Source organism: Xyrauchen texanus, chromosome 27, assembly GCF_025860055.1.
Source record: "Xyrauchen texanus isolate HMW12.3.18 chromosome 27, RBS_HiC_50CHRs, whole genome shotgun sequence".
Taxonomy (NCBI): domain Eukaryota; kingdom Metazoa; phylum Chordata; class Actinopteri; order Cypriniformes; family Catostomidae; genus Xyrauchen; species Xyrauchen texanus.
The window spans coordinates 32,652,258-32,672,715 of record NC_068302.1 but is presented as its reverse complement, the minus strand read 5'-3'; the positions used below and the strand labels follow the sequence as shown (position 1 = coordinate 32,672,715).

Sequence of the window (20,458 nt, the reverse complement as noted above, 5' to 3'; positions counted from 1 at the left end):
TCAGCGAATGACATTTCATCAAACTGAGAGTCCCAAAGCTGAAAGAGAGGAAGTTAGTACTGAGACTAGACTGAGAGACATAGAGCAGGAAAATATGAACATAGATGAGAGTCCACAGGTTAGACAGGAGGGTCCCAGATATAGAAATGTTCCAGAACAAAAACCACAAGAATCAGAGACTGATGAATATGATTCAAGGGACATTGATGCCTCTCCAGAAAGTGCTACCACTGCACAAGGTACCACATTAGAGATCCACTGAAGTGTTTCAACTAAATCAAATAGACTGTGATATATTTTCCTTCAAGAGTTTAAAAAACAGACAAAGCTTCTCTATCGAGATGCAGAAAATGCTGTACAATACCTGAACTGTAAATGTGTGTATTTTCAGCCAGTCAGATGCACAGAAACAAGCACAGAGAAGGAGATCTAGTACACAGACCAGGTTTCAGAGGGCCAAGGGTGAGAAATACATTTATCACACTTAAGATGTCTGATCATTTATGATTATTACATGATCTTTGCATGAATATTAAAAAAATAATAGGCTTTACTTGCAAATGTAATGATACTGTGTGTTGTTTACATACTGGTTTCTGATGGTATATAAGTATCTGATATATAAGTCTCTACTAGAGGCTTTAGCTCCAAAAGTCTGGGAATATTGTTGATATAGTGTAGTATACAGCAAGATATTTTTTTAGGAAATGCTTATTGCAAATAACCACTTTAGCAAATGGAGTAGCAATTTTCTGCTAAATATTTTTTGGCATTACATCATTTTTTTAAAGCTCTTATCTATTATTTTAGATTTTAGATCATAAAAAAAATAATAAAATAATTTGTCTCAAAATGTGATATTTCAGGGTATCTCCGTAGATACTCATTTATTATGTAACATTTTGAACATTTGCAGTGCAGAAAGAGAAACACTTTAGGAAAGTGATGTGGTGGTTTCTGTTTATATTTAGGGTTTTGGGGGGAGGAATCCAGAAAGGAGGATATGAACCCTTTTGTAACCCACTAATATACTGATTATATATAATTTATTGTTTAAATTATAGAGAAATTCAGCATAATATTCACATGGCAACATTTAAGAGACGTAAATTAAAGTGTCCTTAAATCTCTTTCATACATGAAGCATTCCGTCATCATCTTCTCCTTGGCTCGCTCAGTCTAATGCTATGATTCTCACCCACATGGTCATCTTGGGCCCATCGCAGTCAGAGCCTATATAGGAAATTGAGTTTGCTGAGGGATTATTCAATTAAGTGTGCAGTAGAGGAGAGGGAGGTCATTTACCTCTGCTGAATAGAGCTCATGCACAAGAACTGACTCACTGAATGACATTGAGAGTGAAATATTATCCTGAATAGAGGAAAAGGATTACAGAAATTATTGAATAAAGCCTGTGCTTTTCTCTGTGATAGAGGCAGAGAAAGAGAGATAGAGAAAGGATAGTACAGACACTTCATGTACCACTTTTGTTTCATTTTATTGCATTAATTATACTTTCTAGTGCATTAGCTAGTTTATTTCATACGCCCGTATTATGTAAACTCTTGAATGCTTTGGCAGAGAGAGAGAGAGAGAGAGAGAGAGAGAGAGAGAGAGATCCTTGATAAGATGAGGATGCTACAAAGACATTTTGCTGTGCACTAATGCCCTCCAGTGGTTGAAGTGTGTCCATGCCAATACTGTAGTCTTGCAAAACTTTCTCATAACTGCATTTTAAAGGAGTTCACCCCAAAATGAAACTTCTGTCACTATATATTCACCCTCTGAATCTTTACACAGCTCTGAAAATCTTCTCTTCTGCTTCAGATCTCAAATCTCATTCTCAAGTTGAAATATATAAACAAATATTTGTATTTATACAGTAACACATTGACTCTTTTTAGGGGTATCCAGGCTCACCTGGGTTGCCAGGTCATCTAGGTGAAAAAGGAGACAAAGTATGCAATATCCATCGATTATATCACAATCTTAGTACATTAATTATGATCCCACTTTTATTTAGTAAATATTGTACGTAACCTTTCAAAGAGTTTATTTATTGCAAGTGTTTTAATGGGTGTTTGGGTGTCACACAGGGCTATGCAGGGGTGATGGGCCGGACGGGCCGTACTGGGTACAGAGGACCGATCGGACCGCCCGGTATGCCCGCTATCGTAGTGTGGAAAACATCGGAAGAGGAATGGCAAGCTTTCAAGGTGCATTATTACTGCTCATCCTTAGTATTCACTGCATATTTTATATAATTTTTTATAGTTTAAGAGATCTTTCAGCCATTTTGTTGAAACAAATACGTAATTTGATACCAAATGAAGACTTACATTTACACTTAAAGGAATTTGAATGTTCTGACTACAACTGGCAATTCAGTGGTGCCTAGATGCCTAAGGCCTATGTAGAACAGAGTCTTGTGGTCACATATTGCAGCTTATTTGGACTTTTCCCTTTGTTTGCAGAAAAATAAAATCTACAAAAAACTAGTGTCATCATGGCCGGTGAGTTTACATTTACAGTAAGATAATCATTCATTTTTTATCTTACAAAAGGGAAATTCAACAACAGTTCAACAACAGAAGTGATTCATCCAAAGGCGATAGTAACTTGCGAAATGTTGCAAGATAAAGTAGCACAATTGTTTGACCTGTACCTGTATTTGACCACTACAAAGATATCTGCTTGAGTTTCATAAGTATGTTATCTTAAAATTAATTTATCCTTTTCTATAGAGAGTGAAGGGGTTACCAGGGTCTTTGGGACCACCGGGAGATCCTGGACCACCTGTAAGTAATTACATTATTGATTCATTATGACAACACCAACCTGCATTTGTGAAGCCATATTGATGTAAGAGTGTTATGCAAGTAGTGTGTTGGGGAAACTACTCTGAAACTACTCATAACATAAAGTAGTTAAACGAAACTACAAGCTACAAACAAAATGTAACTTTTGACTATTGAACCTAAAAAAAATTTTTTTAAAAGAAGACACAGTGACTTGTGTCAGGTGCTCAAATGAATTGGTAAATGCTTTATATAAATTGGTTCATTTACATACTGTATACCGTCCAAAAGAACTGTTTCACTAAAATAAATTGTACTTCTCAGTGTTAAATAAGTAAATTGGTAAATCGCTTATTTATTTTAAACAGTGACTCATGAAATGTTTAGTTAGTGGCATCACTATTTTTAGTTATTTACTTCTCAACCCTGTATAATATGCTGTATGTTATAATTGGATATTTCATTAATTGGTTTATTTATCTATTTGTAGGGGCCTCCTGGAGTTCCAGGGAAACAGGGGAGGAAGGGAGAACGAGGGAAAATCGTAAGTATCTCTTTTGGTCCTCTGTCCTTCATGACATCATCATAAAATGCTGTGTCACAGTTACATAGAGAAACATGATGTTTGGTTTTATATTGAGTGTGATTAAGCCATGTGGAGACATGAGACTATCTAGAGAATTTGACAAACTTAGTGGGTCAACAAGCATAAACAAGCATGAAGTTAACAAGGAACACATTGTTCAGACTTTAGCTCATTCCATGTTGGCTGATGGGAACTCAAGTAGGCCTGTTGCCATTCAAATCATCAGAGCAGTTTCATCTTTGCATGTCGAAGGGAAAAGTGTGTGTCAGATCATATTTATCTGAACTGTTCACAGAGAGCTACATGTTTTCATATATACACTGGTGGCCAAAAGTTTCAGAAGGAAATTGGTTCTTTAATTCACGAAAGTGGCATTCAACTGATCACAATGTATAGTCAGGACATTAATGATGTAAAAAACAGCACCTTCACTATTTGAAAAAAGTAATTTTTGATCAAATCAAGACATGCCCCATTTCCAGCAGCCATCACTCCAACACCTTATCCTTGAGTAAGCATGCTAAATTGCTAATTTGGTACTTGAAAATCACTTTCCTTTATATCAAACACAGTTGAAAGATATTTGGTTCATTAAATGAAGCTTAACATTGTCTTTGTTTGGTTTTGATTGGTCACAGTATGCAATAGACTGGCATGTCTTAAGGTCAATATTAGGTCAAAAATGGAAAATAATGAGAACGCTCCAAAGTTGTTGACCATTATTTTTCATAATGGTTTGGGTGAAATTATTTAATTAAGTTATAAGTTTTTAATTAAAGTATAAGTCCAAGTGAATAGAGCAATATTTAATCCTGTGTCTGCTAAAGCCTGACTGATAAATGTGGTCAATCTTACCTGATGGCTGACTGAGTATAATTATATCTTTCTAGACTGTGATAGCTCTGATTTATTAGTAAATCAGAGCGGTCATGGAGTGAGAGGCAATTGCCGATGACTTTAAAGAAGCCTCTCGCTGACTGGCAGCGCTGACTGAAGTGATGGAGGAATATCTAACTGTACCTTATTTTCTGCATTTTCCTTGTACTAGGGGAGGATAGGACCTGTTGGGATGCCAGGCCCACCTGGTAGACCAGGACAAGAGGGCACAACAGGCAAGGACAAAGAGATGGGCCCACCGGGGCCACCCGGGGAGGATGTAAGACTTATAGGAATTTAAATACTCCTGTTCAGTGTCTTCATAATTGTATTTGGTTCATGTTTGCTTTGTGTAAAATATATTGTAAAAGTCAAATAATTGCATGCATATTTGTGCATATTTATTTTCTTATAGGGCCCAAAAGGCTATGAGGGAGAGAAGGGCAGTAAAGGGGAGCTGGGTGAGTGGGTAAGAATGGCCATGGTTTCTCTCTGGATGATGCTTTGTCTGACCCAATGCAGTCAGAGAACCATATTCAAGACCAAAACAAGAGTCTAGGACTGAGCACTTGCATGTTTATTTACATCATATAGAAATTAAACAAGTGATTGGATCCTTTATGCACCAATTCAGAGTCCATGCTTTATTCTCAGGGTGACATTGGAGATCCAGGGCCACAAGGAACCAAAGGAAGGAAAGGAGAGAAGGTAAGATGCCATTTCTGCTTTCCAGAATTTCACTAGATGTTTGATATCACTGACTAGATGATTGATTTATTCCTCTATGTTTCTCAAGGGAAACAAGGGAGTGAAGGGCCAGGTTGGGGTAACAGGTTATATTGTGAGTAACTACATGCTCCATTCTGTCAATGCCGATTTGACGTTGAGTATATTAAAATAATTATCTTAAAAGACATACTGTATATTTAAAGAAGTTCCATCTATCTATCCATCCATCCATCAATAAGAAGCTAAAATATACTGACCAGTAGTATTAATAAATAATATTTAGGTGTGTCAGAACTTACAAACAATATATTTTCCATACACAGGGTCCACCTGGATCCAGAGGGCCACAGGGATTCATTGGAGCAAATGGTTCACCTGTAAGTGCTAAGCTATCATTATCAAGATCTAACATACAAAAAATAGGAGCACACCTATTGTTCATGTTGAATAATGAAAGTTGATCTCTGTGACAGGGAGAGTTAGGTGGAATTGGCTTTTCTGGCTCACCAGGACCACCAGTATGTAACATACCTCAATCATTCCATGTCATCTTTCTCATTTTCTGACTTGTTCATAATTTAATCTTTGACCTCTCTTTACAGGGACATATGGGACCAAGAGGGTTAAAGGGAGTTCCAGGTGTCAATGGACCACCTGTAAGATACTTTGAATACATTAATTGGTTTTTACAACCTTCAATCCAATGGTACTATTTCCAAAAGTCACGGAAAGCCTGTAAATATAAAATAGAGATTTTCAGGCCTGGAAAAGTCATGAAAATTAATACAATCTTATACAGTCATGGAAAGTATAGCTTCAGGCAATATTTATGGGGCCTGGGCACTTAGGGCTTGTGGTAATGATACATAACATCTTCAAAGTTAAATTCATTGATGTATTACGTGTTTGAATGTTTTGGTATTTCTAAAAAGCTTTAACAAATTTTGACTGGTTTGTCAATTCCCTCACTGAGCCACATTCAAATCTCAGTTCAACAACAGTTTTGTTTTATTTGTGACATTTGTACATGTAATCTACTAAAACTATTCAATAAGAATTGGTACATGACACTCAAATGAAAATCCACCCAGCGAAAGGTGTGGGAACTTTGAATTAAACAGAATGCTGATCATCTTTTATAGGGACAACTTGGTGAGATTGGGCCAAGGGGACCACCTGGAAAACCAGTAAGTGGAAATAACAAGTCTCATTTTTATATGCAAAGGTTTTCTTCATGAATGAAAAATATAACAATTTGCTAAGGTAATAATAATATATATATAAACAGTCAAATGTACTATAAAAAGATCTATGTCAAAAGTACAAGTAGAGAGTAAAAAATTCATGTAGAAATGGGTAATACTAAATGTCATTCTATTTTGCAGGGAGAGGAAGGGTCTGATGGCTTTACTGGTTTTCCTGGAGTTCCAGGTCCGCAGGTGCTGTGCATTGGTCAACAACTTTGTGGGCATTCCAATTTTTTGCCATTTTTGACCTAATATTGACTTTATGACATGCCAGTCTATTGCATACTGTGGGAACTCAAAAACAAACACACAGACAATGTTAACCTTCATTTAATGAACCAAATATCTTTCAACTGTGTTTGATATAATGGCAAGTGATTTCCTCAAACTGTCACATCCACTGATTACCTTTTTTATATCACAGAAGTTGCTTTTTTTTTTTTAGGGCAAACCAGGGGGAGATGGGCAACCGGGTCCTAAAGGAGACCCTGTATGTGCATTTCAACTTTTTTGTAAAACCTTATAAAATATGGTCACATTGTATTTCTTGCTCCTTTTGTTTCTTCTGGGTTTACCTGATGTTAAATTAATATTAAAGGTTTAATACAAGTTAAGCTCAATCAACAGCATTTGTGGATAATGTTGATTACTAAAAAAATAATAATAATAAATTCGACTCTCCCCTCGTTTTTTTTTTTTTTTAAAGAAGCAAAAATTTAAGTTACAGTGAGGCTGTGACGAGGAGGAGGCGGAGCGGTTGAGGCGGCAGCGCATCCGGGAGCCGGCGAGCAAGTTCTTCTCTCTCTCCTCTCTATCTGTCGCTCCGCCTCGCTCTTTCCCTCTCCCCAAAGGCAGGGAAGACCTGCCGGCAGGCACGTTCGGAAGGACAACACAACTCATGCATTATTTAAACTGTAAAGTTGTTTAAATTGTCATATTTACAGTAGTTTATGAAGTTCACACCAAAAAAATTAGAAAGCAATTTATCTCACTAAAATCATGTTAATACAAATATTGTTTATGTCTAGTGGCTATACTTTTAAATAGTGAGTTTTTTATTTTTCGGATTGGCCCCATTAATTTCCATTGATTGAACCTGAAACTGATTACATTTACATGGACACCAGAAAGCAGATTATTGCGAGAAAGCAGCGTTCCGGTTTACATGAACTGTATAAGCGGTATACTCTTTACTCCCGTATACATGCGATTTGTTCTGTAGGCAGCTTTCTCCACAGCAACGTATTTTCTCCACGACGCTTGTGTACATAACAAACATGGCATCCCATGAAGACTATTTATTCTCCATTGCTTTTCTTTATTTCCAGATGTTCAATATATTCATATTGTTGTGTTTGTTTTCGTAACTTTCTGTTGCGACCTACAGCGGAGTTGCGCTGCAATAGTGGGGTTTCCCTTTTACGTAAAACTTGAACGCATATATGTAAACGTGAGGGACAGTCAATATTTTACATTGGTGTGTATAAATGGGTAAAGTTTATAGTGTATGTGCTTTTCCCACTGTACTCCCAGAAATGTTGAATTCTTTCCGGTGTTTTGACTTTGTTGGGCTGCATCCAATGATATTTGATATTCGGTCTGTTCACGCATATGTGCACTCTTTAAACACACTTCAGAATGTTGTTTATGCGTTTAAATGGCTGCATTTAACCGTGTTCTTGAGGAGAAACCCGGGTGTGTTAAACCGCTTTTTTTCCATCTCTTTAGCGCCATAAGGAAACCAGCGTTCTCAGAATGGACTTACTGCAAAAACCCTAGAATAAACAGTTTCCTTATGTAAATGTGGTCAATGTTACCCAGATATTTTTTAAAGAAATGGAAGTCATGAATATCATTCCACCATTGCTGTCAATTGAGCTTAACTTGTATTGAACCTGGAACATTCATTTTAGGCCTTTAGACATCTGTTATTCAAACAGGGAGATGCAGGAATTGAGGGAGTCATTGGAAATCCAGGACCACCAGGCATTAAAGTAAGCCTGCAGACCACTCTTTATAAAGATAAAGAGTATAAATGTCTTCATACTCCTCTATTATTACTTTTATATTCCAGCATTTTTATAGATTAATGCAGGTATATTGTGTTTTCAAGCATAACGTGATATCCTTATTTTAGGGCACCAATGGAAAAGAAGGAAAAAATGGACCCTCAGGTGATCCAGTAAGATTTCTTAAAACAACTCCTTTATATATAATCTGAAAGATTGATGAGAGAATGTTACCATATGTATTTTCTTTTGTAGAGGCATCTGGTAAAGAAATATACTATGTTCACTGTTTAGCTAGAGATACTTATATAACAGTTGGGATATGTCTATTCGGTTTTCCATAAACTGTAGGGTTTGAAACCTCAGCGTGGAACGAAAGGTGATCCAGGACAACAGGGAAATCGAGTGAGTTCTCTGAAATATTTACCAAAGCTCTTGCCAAATAAACAATGTTTTTAAAGGGATAATTCACCCAAATGTGAAAATGATTTTATCATTTACTCAGCCTCATATCATTGCGAATGGAAATTTGCCATTTGTGTTCTACAGTAGACATTTTGGGCTTTTGTATACTTTAAGGAAGACTTGAAAAATAACACAAGTCAGATTGACCTCTTCTATGATACTTTTTAGAGCTTTTTTGTCATTTTGGGGCTTGAATTTCCCATTCACTTTAATTATATGGAAGAGAGTGGACAGGATATAGTTCAAGAATTAACCTTGTGTGTTCCTCAGAAGAAAAAAAGGATTACATGTTTGAAATGACAAGAAGGTGAGTTAAAAAATAAAAGCATTTTTCTTCTTTGGGTGAACTATTCCTTTAATATGCAGATATGCTTGAAGAAGTGGAAATTGAAAGAGTGAATGTTAATTTGTTGTTGTGTGGTTTCTCTTTGTTAGGGTCCTCCAGGGCAGCCAGGTAAACAAGGATTCCGAGGCAGAGGAGGGCAGTCTGGAGTACAGGGAGAGATTGGCCTTATCGGCCCTCCTGGTTTACCAGGACCCACGGTGAGCAATGATGACTTTTTAACTTGTTAAAAGATGGCTCGGTATAATTCAGACACTTTGACATTATACATGTATTGCTTTTTGTTTAGGGCTTTGATGGACCTATGGGAGACCCAGGGAGACAGGGAAAAGATGGACTGAAGGTATAGTAAAACTCTACTTCTCTTCAAATTCTACAGTTTTTATAGACTTCAGGGGGTCCTAACTCTAGAATACTATCTTATCTGTTTAGAATATATTGGGATTTCAGTTAGGAACTTAAACTTGTCCGATCTTTGCTTAAGCCTTAAGTGTCTGTTACATGGCCTCAGTACTTTATTTGACTAATGTAATGTGCTCTCCCATTAAAATAATGTTATCTTATATAAATGGCATCCTCAGGGAGAGAGAGGTCCCCCTGGTATCCAAGGAGTTCATGGGCCACGAGGTGACAAGGTGATACATACTTACACATCATGTCTTTTTTAAGAGATGTCCTACATCAGATAAACTACCATATAGATAAACATTTGAAATAACAGCACATATTATTTTACTTCAAAAGGGTCGGATTGGTCAAAGCGGATTTGCTGGTTTTCCAGGACCTTTGGTAAGTATAATTTCATAAATATGGCTTCAGGCAACAATGGGGCCTGTACATTTAAGGCATTGTGGTAATGATATGTAACATCCTCACATTTAGATTCACTGATGTGTTACGTTTGTTTGAACAATTTGGTATATCTAAAAACAAAATAATAAGCAAACTAAGAGATACATATTACACATTGACCCCTAATTAAATGCTGATCTCAACAAAGAGAAGGAGACTGTAAATATTCTAAACATTGCTTCTTGTTTTTATAGGGGGAGATGGGAAAATCAGGAGAGCCAGGACCTGAAGGAGAGCCTGGTATTAAGGTTCCCTTGTTCATCAAATCATTACTTTTTAAATACCATTATATAAAATGTTTCAGAATGAATTTAACTTATTTGGCGTCTTTTATGTTTTCCTCATTTCTTTGGTTGTAATTATTTACATTACAACAGAAAATCTTATTAATTTCTTCAAAGAACAAAAGTGGACTAATTAACTCAATAAAGGAGGTTGTTGATATTTTTTCATTTTTGTTTGCGACAGGGTAGACCGGGGGTCCCAGGAGGAACTGGATTTAAAGGTCAAAAGGTAGATGTACAATTTTACTCATGATGGGTCAAATGCTGGTCATTCTCTAACACTTTATCTATAAATGGGCCAGATGGAAAAAATCTTCTGGGCCAAGCCAGAATATTTTATTAACGAAAAGCTTCTGTCTACAGATATTGTATTACAGTAGGCCAATGTTGTTTGCTCATTATATAAATAAAATAATAATTTTATAGCTTTTATTTTTTTATCATTAGAACATGTTTCACCTAGCAGGAAACTACAGGTAACTTGGAAAAAAAAAATGAACAAAAAAGTCCATAACAAAGAGAGTAAATCAGGCTAAAATGTTATTGAACAATAACGGTAAAGTTTGATATAGATGCAATGATTTAAACTTTTGATTTTTAAAATCGAATATTTTCTTGATCAGTTTAATGAATAGAACTTTTCTGTTTCCCTGAACTCATGCTTGTCAGTCGTCCATGATTTTACTTCTCTAATCTTCCCTTTTGTCAAAAATGATGGATATTATTCGTAGCAAAATCTCTGAAAGCATCTAAAAAAATGTGGCACTTCTGCATGAAAGACTGTAAAAAAGTGCTAGACATGGCGCGGCTTCCATCTTGTGCAAGTTTACATAGGAAAACAATTGAAAAATTGCACGAACAGACACAAAACGTGTTCGGTGTGAACAGCCCTTAAGACAACTGACAACCTCATGGGGGCCACTGAAAATTTCAAATGGATGGATTTAGCCTACGGGCTGCCAGTTAAACAGGCATGCTCTAACATAAACATCCACTGCAACCTTTAAATAGCAAAGTGTTTGCCAAGCATTAAATGTTACAAAATACTTTGTATGATATTGATTAACCATAACCAGTGATTGTCAAACATTTCAGGCCAAGTACTAGCTTTTACCAAATCAGAACATCCCCTCTGTGTGTTAACGGATATCATATACTTTGGTAGCCCTAAAATACTAAAATGTAAACAAAAATGAATACTAAAACCCCTTTGCAGATCTGTGGGAGCACCCCATCAGCACTGATTGAGAACTAATGGTATACTGTAGACTAACAGACTAACATGCATAATGTTATCTTATTGACCATAGTCAAGTTTTTATGGTTTGATTTTTATGTTTTATCATCATTTAGGGACTAGAGGGTGTTTCAGGAAGTCAAGGACAGGATGGGATTCATGGTGCACCTGTATGGGCCATGCAAACACATTTTAATAAAGAAATATCATCATGTTAGTTTGCCTAATATGACACTAATAGTAATATGTGTTTCAGGGATCCATTGGATCACCAGGGTTAGATGGAGACGGAGGCCCTCAAGGACCCAGGGTAAGACCTCCTCTGGAAAATGTTGGTTCTTCAGACCTCTTTACAAGAACACATCAAAAAAGTTGTAATGTGTGTGGTACATACACTGTTAAAAGGATAATTCTAGGAAAAATGAAAAATCTGTCATAATTTACTCACCCTCATGTTGTTCCAAATCCATATGACTTTCTTTCTTCTCTAGAACACAACTGGAGATGACAGCCTCAGTCACCATTTATTTTCATTGCATATTTTTCCATACAATAAAAACTGAATAGTGACCAAGGCATTCTTGCTACCATTTCCATTTGTCTTTAAGTCCTTTTAATTATCTATTTTATGCTAATTTTCTTCAATAATATATATCTATTCAGGGTTTGCAGGGAAAGCCTGGAGCACCAGGAATCCAAGGCCCTGTTGGAATAAATGTGAGTTTTATTTTCCTTACATGATTGACAGTGTTTCCAAACCCTGCTGTCTGTTGGTTAGGCAATTCTCCATCTTGTGGTACAGAATATTTAGCTGTTAAAAATGTCAGAGTTCGCCAATTCTGACAGTACTGTCTAAGAATATGACCTGCAGTACAATAAAATTACTTTTTAAAGGGGGAACCAGGCAGCCGAGGTCTCACTGGCAAACCTGGAAATCCTGGCATCAGGGTAAGTAATGATGTCATGATGTTCCAACCACGTTTTTTATTAGACGCTAAAATATGACACCCAGTTCCACAGAAGTATACAGAGGAAACCTCAAAAGTGTCCAAAATTCAATATTTGTTTTTCAATGCTATTTTATTGCAACTAGCAATGCATTTTAGGCAGTTAGTTGAGCCTTGATAGCTTGTGTTGTGGTCTGTTATTCTCAGGGTGTTAAAGGCAAAGAGGGATCAAAAGGGCTTCCTGGTAGTTTTGGGGAAAAGGTTAGTGATTTTGTACAATTTTGCTGTCATATCATGTGACACCATTACTTATGATGACAAAAAATAAGTCAAAAACACTGAAAATATTATTAGTATTCAGAAACTGCAGGGGGAAAAACAACAACTTTTTTTTATACATGCATCAAATAAAAAAAAATCCATCTGTCCATTTTTCTATTCGCTTTTTCTCTTGGATTTATATTCAAATATATGCCACAGTCTAACTGTTTATTTGTGTTTAGGGGAAAAAAGGCCCTGAAGGATCAAAAGGAAACCCTGGTCGAACAGTAAGTGCTTTAGAAGCTATATTTTCTATTTAATCTTATTCAATTATCATTCATCTTTAGAGTCTGGAACTGTTGTTGAAATCTATTCATTTCACTCTCTAGGGTCCTCAAGGCATATCAGGCCAGAAAGGTTACAAAGGACCCCCTGTAAGGGTTTGACACATGTGCACGTGCAAAAACATTATTATTTTGATCTGTTTGTCAAATGTGTAATGATGACATATTTCTAAGGTAGTAATTATGTCATTATTTACTCATTACTATGTTGTTCCAAACCCCATATGCTGTTATTTTTCCATCTAAGTTTTTACACAGTTCTTTTCATAGTGACCACATCTGGCAAGCTCCAAAAACACCATGAAAGCATACAATGCTAGAATGCTAGTCTTTTATTTAAAGGGGTCATGATATGCATTTCTTTTATCATTTGAATATGTTCCTAGAGGTTCACTTATAATATTGGTAGTTTCTTTTTTTTGTTTGTCTTTTTGCACAAAAAAACATTTTCCACCCTCTGTCAGAAATGCTTGGTTTTGGTGCTGCTTCTCCTTTAAGACTTGATAGTAAACACCCATTCTTCTGATTGGCTCTCTGCTCTTGACTGACCTGCTCTCTTTTTGACATTTCTCTTCTCACCTCTACTTGGCAGGCTACAGAAATGATTAAATAAGGTAAAGTAGGCAGTGCGTTGATGTGTTGTAGTGGAGGCGGTCAGATGCAAATGTCCACCACAGTGTGACATCACAATGTGGAGGAAGCAGAGAACAAGTCGTTTTGGCATGCTATTTTTACAGTGAGGAGGTTTTGAGTTCTGAAACTTACAGTATGTTTTTTAAAGTTGATGACCTCTTAAATGTAAAAAAAAATCATGGAAAATTTGATTCCTCATATCATGACCCCTTTAGTTTTATATGACAGACAAACCTAATTTTAGAAGTGAGATTTTACTTTAAATGCCATCTTCTTAAGGGACTACAAGGAAACGTAGGCCAATGGGGAAAGACGGGTCAGCAGGGTCCAATAGGAGACAAAGGACAACAAGGGCCACTCGGGCCGCCTGGAATGGCTGGTTACCCAGTATGTTTTTTGCTTTATTTGATGTTTTGATGATTGGTGTAAAGACAGGTTTCAACACTGATCCCATCTTGTACTCTCTCATTCAGGGTACAGATGGACCACCTGGACCTATCGGCGCTCCTGGAGACAAAGGAGACAAGGTGAGCTAATTTCTTCAAGTTTAATTTAAATTAGCTATGTAACACCTGTTTTAAGGTTCCCCCACTGTGGCCTTGTATGAGACCTTTTCTTTTTGAATGTATCGGCCAAAGGGATTGAGAGGACCTATTGGATTGAACGGAGCTGCCGGTGCTGATGGTGAGGAGGTAGATTGCTTATAAATTTGGATCAATATGAATGTGGCACAAGCATTAATATTTCAGAGTATCTCAAATGTTTGTATCCAAGATGAGTTATGCTTTGCTTTTAGGGCCCAGTGGGTGTAATGGGACAATTCGGATTATCAGGAAGTAAAGGATTATCCGTGAGTATAAAATATTTGATATGGTATTTTTTGTCATCTCCATTAAATAAGTATCCATCAGAGTTTAATGATGTTCTATGTAAATGATACATGAGGGAGAACTGTCTGTTTAGGGTGAAAAGGGTACAGCAGGATCTCTTGGTGATCGTGGCCCAAAGGGAGTCCACGGAGAGAGAGGAAACCAAGGACCACTGGGAGTGAAGGGACCAATAGGAAGAGATGTGTGTAGGGCTGTTCTCACAATCACTTTTCCATTATGTTTTGTCAGTTTCTGAATTTTTATGAGATAGACAAAATGAACAAATGAGATATTATGTTTGTGTCAGGGTTTAAGAGGTGCTTCAGGGAAGAAGGGAGAACCTGGATTCCCTGGTAAAAAAGTGAGTTTTTAGATTATAAACAAAGAGACGTTTGGGTGACATTTGGTTTGGGTGAGTCAAACATATTGAAATATTCAGATTTTGGTCTATTTGTATTTTTTTTTAGATATATTGTGTATTTTTGTATTTTCTCAGGGTCAGTCGGGTGTAAGAGGTCACTCTGGTTTAGCTGGAAAATACGGCCCTGGGGGGGGCATGGGAGATGCTGGAGAGAAAGGGGACAAAGGTCTATATGGCCTCATTGTGGGTACCTTCTGCACTCTCACAATCCATGTAGTGCATTGGACATTGATAATGGAAAAATATCGAGTAGATTTATTTTGTTTATTTTAATGTTTTATTGGATAATAGGGTGAAACTGGAACACTGGGGCCTCCAGGTACAAATGGTCCCACTGGATTACCAGTAAGTCTGTAGTGTATTATTGTAAGGTTCGATTTACTTGGTGTATATTTTTATGTATACTTCTGAAAAATGTATTTGAACCTAATTTAGGGTTTGGCTGGAAAAGAAGGATTTGTGGGACAAAGTGGACAACATGGGCTAAAAGTAAGATTTGTACTATTATTATTAGCGGTAATTTCTTTTTGCAGATTTACCTTTGAAAATCATCCAGCTCATTCCATTTGAAACACATAATAAAATCTGATCTAAATTATTTACCTTTGACATACTGTTTGTTCATACAGTATAACTGTACATGCCAAGATACGATTAAATAAAGAATATGTTAGCCTTTTTTTTTCTCTTTCTTTTTAATAAAGCTACTTTTCTGCTTAACTCTTTTACAATATCATACGAGTAAATACAACTGCTTTTTTTGTCCTGTAGGGAGAGCCTGGAGTTCAAGGGAATTCAGGGGCCCCTGGGAAGACAGGACTTGTTGTAGGTTTTTACCTCTGAGGATGCATGAATTGTAGAGTATGCTATCTGGCCTTTAACTTTGTATGTTTTATACTGACCTCATATTTGCATTTTGTTTACAGGGTGTTGCAGGTCCAAATGGCAAGAAAGGAGAAGCTGGAATTAGAGGCAAAATGGTGAGACCATACTTTACACCCTGAAACTTTGCCTTTAAAAACACGACCAAGGCATGACACTTTGAACCATGGCATACAGTATGTATACCATACTGTATGTAAAAGAATATAAGAAAACTTGCCTAAAGTTATTTACAGTTTTTCTCAATCGCTTTGGCTCCATTCTTGAATGAGAATTATTGTTTTTCAAAACAATACATTCAAATTTCTGAACAATTAGTTTCTTGTACACACCAGATATTAATTTCTTATTAATTTAAGCAAATTGCACATGTTTTGGCACATGTGTACAAAAGAGTTAGTACAATTGTTTACAATTTGCACAATAACTAAATGCACATGGCTTGCTGATCAAAACTGATGAGTTGATTCTCAGTGAAATTGTCACACTCTTCACAACTTCTAAAAAAAATTCATCATGTGAGCTATTATTTCCATTAAATGATATATATCAAAATCTGTCAGACATACATGTGTATTACATACATATCTATGATATGGAATGTTTGTGATGTCTGCTAAATTGGCAAATTACCTGCCAGGTGGCATAGTAATGAAATAGGAATCGCAATCTTACCAATCAACCAATCAAGTTTGGAAGCATATATATGGACCTTGCCCACAGCACAATCACAACCATTTTTTAACATGGAAGAAATGTGTAAAAATGGACATGCAAATGTGAATTTTCTGTTTACATGTAACACTGCTACAAACATAAATGTACTGTATACATACAAATGTGCATGTCCTTTTTCTGTGTACTACAGTATTTTAAGGTATTGACTTTTCCAAGTAAACTTTTATATACTGTTAAAATCGGTATCTAAAAAGTTCAGTGTGATACACAATAGCTTTCAGCAAGACAAAACTGACATTCTTTTATAGTACAATAAGCAATCAGTGTCAACAAAAAAGTACAACAAAAATGAAATTTATATATAACAAACATTTCCAGGGTTGACTGCCAAGGTGAAAAAACATCTAAACATTTTGACCGGTACGGTTCACACGATGACAAGAAAACCTTTTCATTTTGGTGGCATTGGCCAATTTACTGACACAATAACCAGGTTTTGAAGCATGTTTTGGGTGAGTCACTACATTTTGCAGACATGCAACAGAGTTGTGATGTCCCATAAAACAGTTGTGACAATTGCACTTACAGTTTAGAGAATGTTAAGACTGTTTAAAAAATGAGCCAAAGCGATTGAGAAAAACTGCAATACGATATATAAAATATAATTATAATACAATTCATTTGATTTAGCAATGCTATATGCATCTGTATAGGGGCCAGTGGGACATCCAGGAAAAGTGGGCCCAAATGGATTGAAGGGCAAACCAGGAACTTCTGGACCTCCAGGAGAAAAAGGAGATAAAGGTCAACTAGGGCCAAAAGTCAGTAGGTCAATTACTTTGCAAAAGTATGATTTCATCTTGCCATAAATTACTGCAAATGTATTTAAAGGTAAAGTGTGCAATTTACAGTCATTAGTGGCACCAAACCAAATTGAAAAAGGTTTTTCCAAACACTCTGTCTGTCAATATTAACCGACAAACAGATGCCATTGGTTCAGCCAGTGTTGCTGTATCACACTGGTCAGAATGTTTTGTGCGGTTCATTTATTTATTTATTTTTATAGCACCACAGAGCTAAAGAGTACAAATGGATTTCTTGTAGCTGTCTTTGCATATTAAGCTGGGAACTGAAAAAATATTTTAACATAAAAAAAATGACAAACATCATCTTTTTTTTTACACAGGGAATGAACGGATCTCCTGGAAGAAGAGGAAGTAAAGGTGTTGCAGGAAAACCAGTGCGTTCATATCAGCTTTAACTGTATTATGTCACATTTTCCCTAAACAAACAAAATAGTTAAAGGTATAGTTCACCCAAAAAGGAAAATTCTCTCATCCCTCATGCTATTCCAGATGTGTATGACTGTCTTTCTTCTGCAGAACACAAACAAAGATTTTAGAAGATATCTCAGCTCCGTAGGTCCTCACAATGCAAGTGAATGTTGACCAGAACGTTCAAGCTCTAAAAATCACATAAAGGCAGCATAAAAGTAATCCATACAACTCCAATGGTTTAATACATCTTTTGAAGTGATGTAATCATGTTGGGTAAAAAAGATAAATATTTAAGTCCTTTTTTTCTCAATAAAACTTCACTTTCACTTTCAGAAGGTAAAGAACTAAATATATGTCTTCAGAAGCGATATGATAGGTGTTTGTGAGAAACAATCAATATTTAAGCCCTTTTTTAATATAAAAATGTCCACGTTCACATTCTTAAATACCAATGGATTCATGTGAATAATATTTATGCTGCCATTATGTGATTTTTGGAGCTTAAAAGGTCTAGTCACTATTCACTTGCATTGTATGGACCTGCAGTGTTGAGATAGTCTTCTAAGAATCTTTGTTTGTGTTCTGCAGAAGAAAGAAAGTCATAAACATCTGGAATGGCATGAGGGCGAGTAAATGAGAGAATTTTCATTTTTGGGTAAACTATCCATTTAAATAATAAATAAAAGGTTAGTTAATGCATATGATTTCTTTTTCTACAGGGACCTCAAGGACCACATGGAAAACATGGCAATGCTGGTCACCCTGGAAAGCCAGCAAGTATCCCTATTACAAATTTATCTCTACACGGTTTTAATTTTAATTTAATATTCATGCAAAACCTGACTATTTTCTGCATTTCCTTTCACACTTATTTCATTTAAGGGACGCAGTGGAACGGATGGGCTGCTGGGAGTTATCGGCACTGAGGGAGATCCAGTGAGTAGCTAGGCCTCTTTTTCACAATTTAGCTTGTTAGAGAACAGTCTTGCTTGTATTTAAGTATCTAATTCTATATTTGTATACACTATATGACCAAAAGGATTTGGACACCTTATAATTAATGGCTATTCCTGTAGTGTCTGTGAGAACAAAGCTTAATGCTACTCTGTACAATGACATTCTTGCAAACTGTGTGCTTCAAACTTGGTGGCATGGGTCCTTTACAGTTCCAGCATGACAATACCTCTGTGCACATAGCTAGGTCCATAAAGACACGGTTTACTGAGTCTGGTGTGGAAGATCTTGACTGGCCTACACAAAGCCCAGACTTGAATTGTAACATGGGCCATCATTGCCTGACCTCACTTATGCTCTTGTGTCTGTATTGGATCAAATCCCTGCTGCCATGTTCCAACATCTAATGGAAAGCTCTCCCAGAAGAGTGAAAGCTGTTATAGCAGCAAATAGAGGGATACATGCCTTTGATTTTTAAATTAAATGTTCAACATGCACATTTGATTGTGGTGTTTGGGTGTCCACATACTTTTGGCCATATAGAGTATGTACTGTATATCTTGTTACAATAGGAGGTTGACAGAGTAACCAATTCGTTCAGGTGCTGTAGAGTGAACGTTTGTATTAACTTCCAGGGTGACACTGGATTCATGGGACCTCCTGGAAGGCCAGGTCCACAGGGCAGCACTGTTAGTAAGCTTCTTTTACAAAGACCATTTGAATGATTCATTATCAAACATATCAATAATATGAAGGACAGAATTTCAAAGATATTTTGTGTTTGCTGTGCAATGATTTCAAATATGCAAATGCACAGGGTGCCCCAGGAAAATCAGGTTTGCAGGGGAGGCAAGGTCCAATTGGATCAAAGGTAATCTCCACTCTGACGCTTAAGTCAATATTTCCTAATAAGAAAGAATACAACATTGAATTTCCAGTCTTTTCACCACAGGGCTCTATTGGACTGAAAGGGAAACGAGGGCCCACTGGACCGATAGGACCAAAGGTACAGTTGTGACAATGGCTATGAAATTTAAACAATTGTTTCAGAGGGACTGTTTGCTCTCATATATTCTGGTGAAAATAAAGACAAACGACCCGGGTTCGACTCCCCCATTTGTCCCACTTTTTCCCATACTGTTTCCTGTTTCAACTCTTAATCTTTCCTTTAATACTACTTATAATAATGTTTAAATATGAATATAAAGGTTGATTGCTTCACAGTGATTTAGTCACAGTGACATTCGGTTGGGGATTTGAGAGAAAGGTTTGATCCTGGTAAAATTAACCATGGCGTAACCAGTGTCATATGGTGTTAATATAGTACCATGATTTATGACGTCTATGATTTTACTATTAAATATCATGGTGAGACTATGTTTACTGTCGTCTAACCAAAAAATGTAAAAATGTAAATTGGGTTTAGGAATAGGTATAGAGTGTCTATGGGATACAATAAACACAAAAAACAAACACTATTTGTACTTAGTGCAAACAAGATGTGTAAGTGCTAAGCACAATGCATTGCCTTAATTCATAAGTGCTAAATGAATTGGCATGGCCATTAAGTGTTGGTATTTTCGTACAAGCATGGGCTAAGTGTAGGCACAAATGGGTTTGTCGAAACCGCGTGCAAGGTGCAAATCAAGGTCAATGGTGGTTTTTCTCTGGCACGGTCTCTGTAGTATTATACAGTCCATTCCCTGTCAAGCACCAGTGATATAAACAAAGACAGTACATTCATAAGAAGTTGGTAGTGTAAATGA

The 20,458-nt window shown here is 36.5% G+C and overlaps 2 protein-coding genes across 2 annotated transcripts; both read left to right on the top strand.

Annotated features, from left to right (window-relative positions):
* Window positions 1–7: 7 nt before the first annotated feature.
* On the top strand, window positions 8–11,694 carry LOC127620688 (collagen alpha-1(XIII) chain-like). The gene is made up of 24 exons (XM_052093881.1): window positions 8–239; window positions 392–462; window positions 2,097–2,216; window positions 2,745–2,798; window positions 4,433–4,540; window positions 4,676–4,729; window positions 4,915–4,968; window positions 5,057–5,101; window positions 5,313–5,366; window positions 5,463–5,507; window positions 5,592–5,645; window positions 6,132–6,176; window positions 6,375–6,428; window positions 7,459–7,478; window positions 8,150–8,230; window positions 8,374–8,410; window positions 8,597–8,650; window positions 9,146–9,253; window positions 9,343–9,396; window positions 9,635–9,688; window positions 9,798–9,842; window positions 10,100–10,145; window positions 10,374–10,418; window positions 11,543–11,694. The coding sequence occupies exons 1-23, from the start codon at window positions 8–10 to the stop codon at window positions 10,376–10,378; spliced, it is 1,494 nt and encodes a 497-aa protein (XP_051949841.1). The 3' UTR covers window positions 10,379–10,418; window positions 11,543–11,694.
* On the top strand, window positions 10,989–19,564 carry LOC127620687 (collagen alpha-2(I) chain-like). Its single transcript, XM_052093880.1, has 25 exons — window positions 10,989–11,009; window positions 11,543–11,596; window positions 11,683–11,736; window positions 12,090–12,143; window positions 12,321–12,374; window positions 12,581–12,634; window positions 12,877–12,921; window positions 13,024–13,068; window positions 13,891–13,998; window positions 14,085–14,138; window positions 14,250–14,303; window positions 14,408–14,461; window positions 14,575–14,682; window positions 14,788–14,841; window positions 14,977–15,084; window positions 15,193–15,246; window positions 15,337–15,390; window positions 15,673–15,726; window positions 15,828–15,881; window positions 17,175–17,282; window positions 17,648–17,701; window positions 18,458–18,515; window positions 18,621–18,674; window positions 19,328–19,381; window positions 19,510–19,564. The coding sequence occupies exons 1-23, from the start codon at window positions 10,989–10,991 to the stop codon at window positions 18,662–18,664; spliced, it is 1,401 nt and encodes a 466-aa protein (XP_051949840.1). The 3' UTR covers window positions 18,665–18,674; window positions 19,328–19,381; window positions 19,510–19,564.
* Window positions 19,565–20,458: the final 894 nt, after the last annotated feature.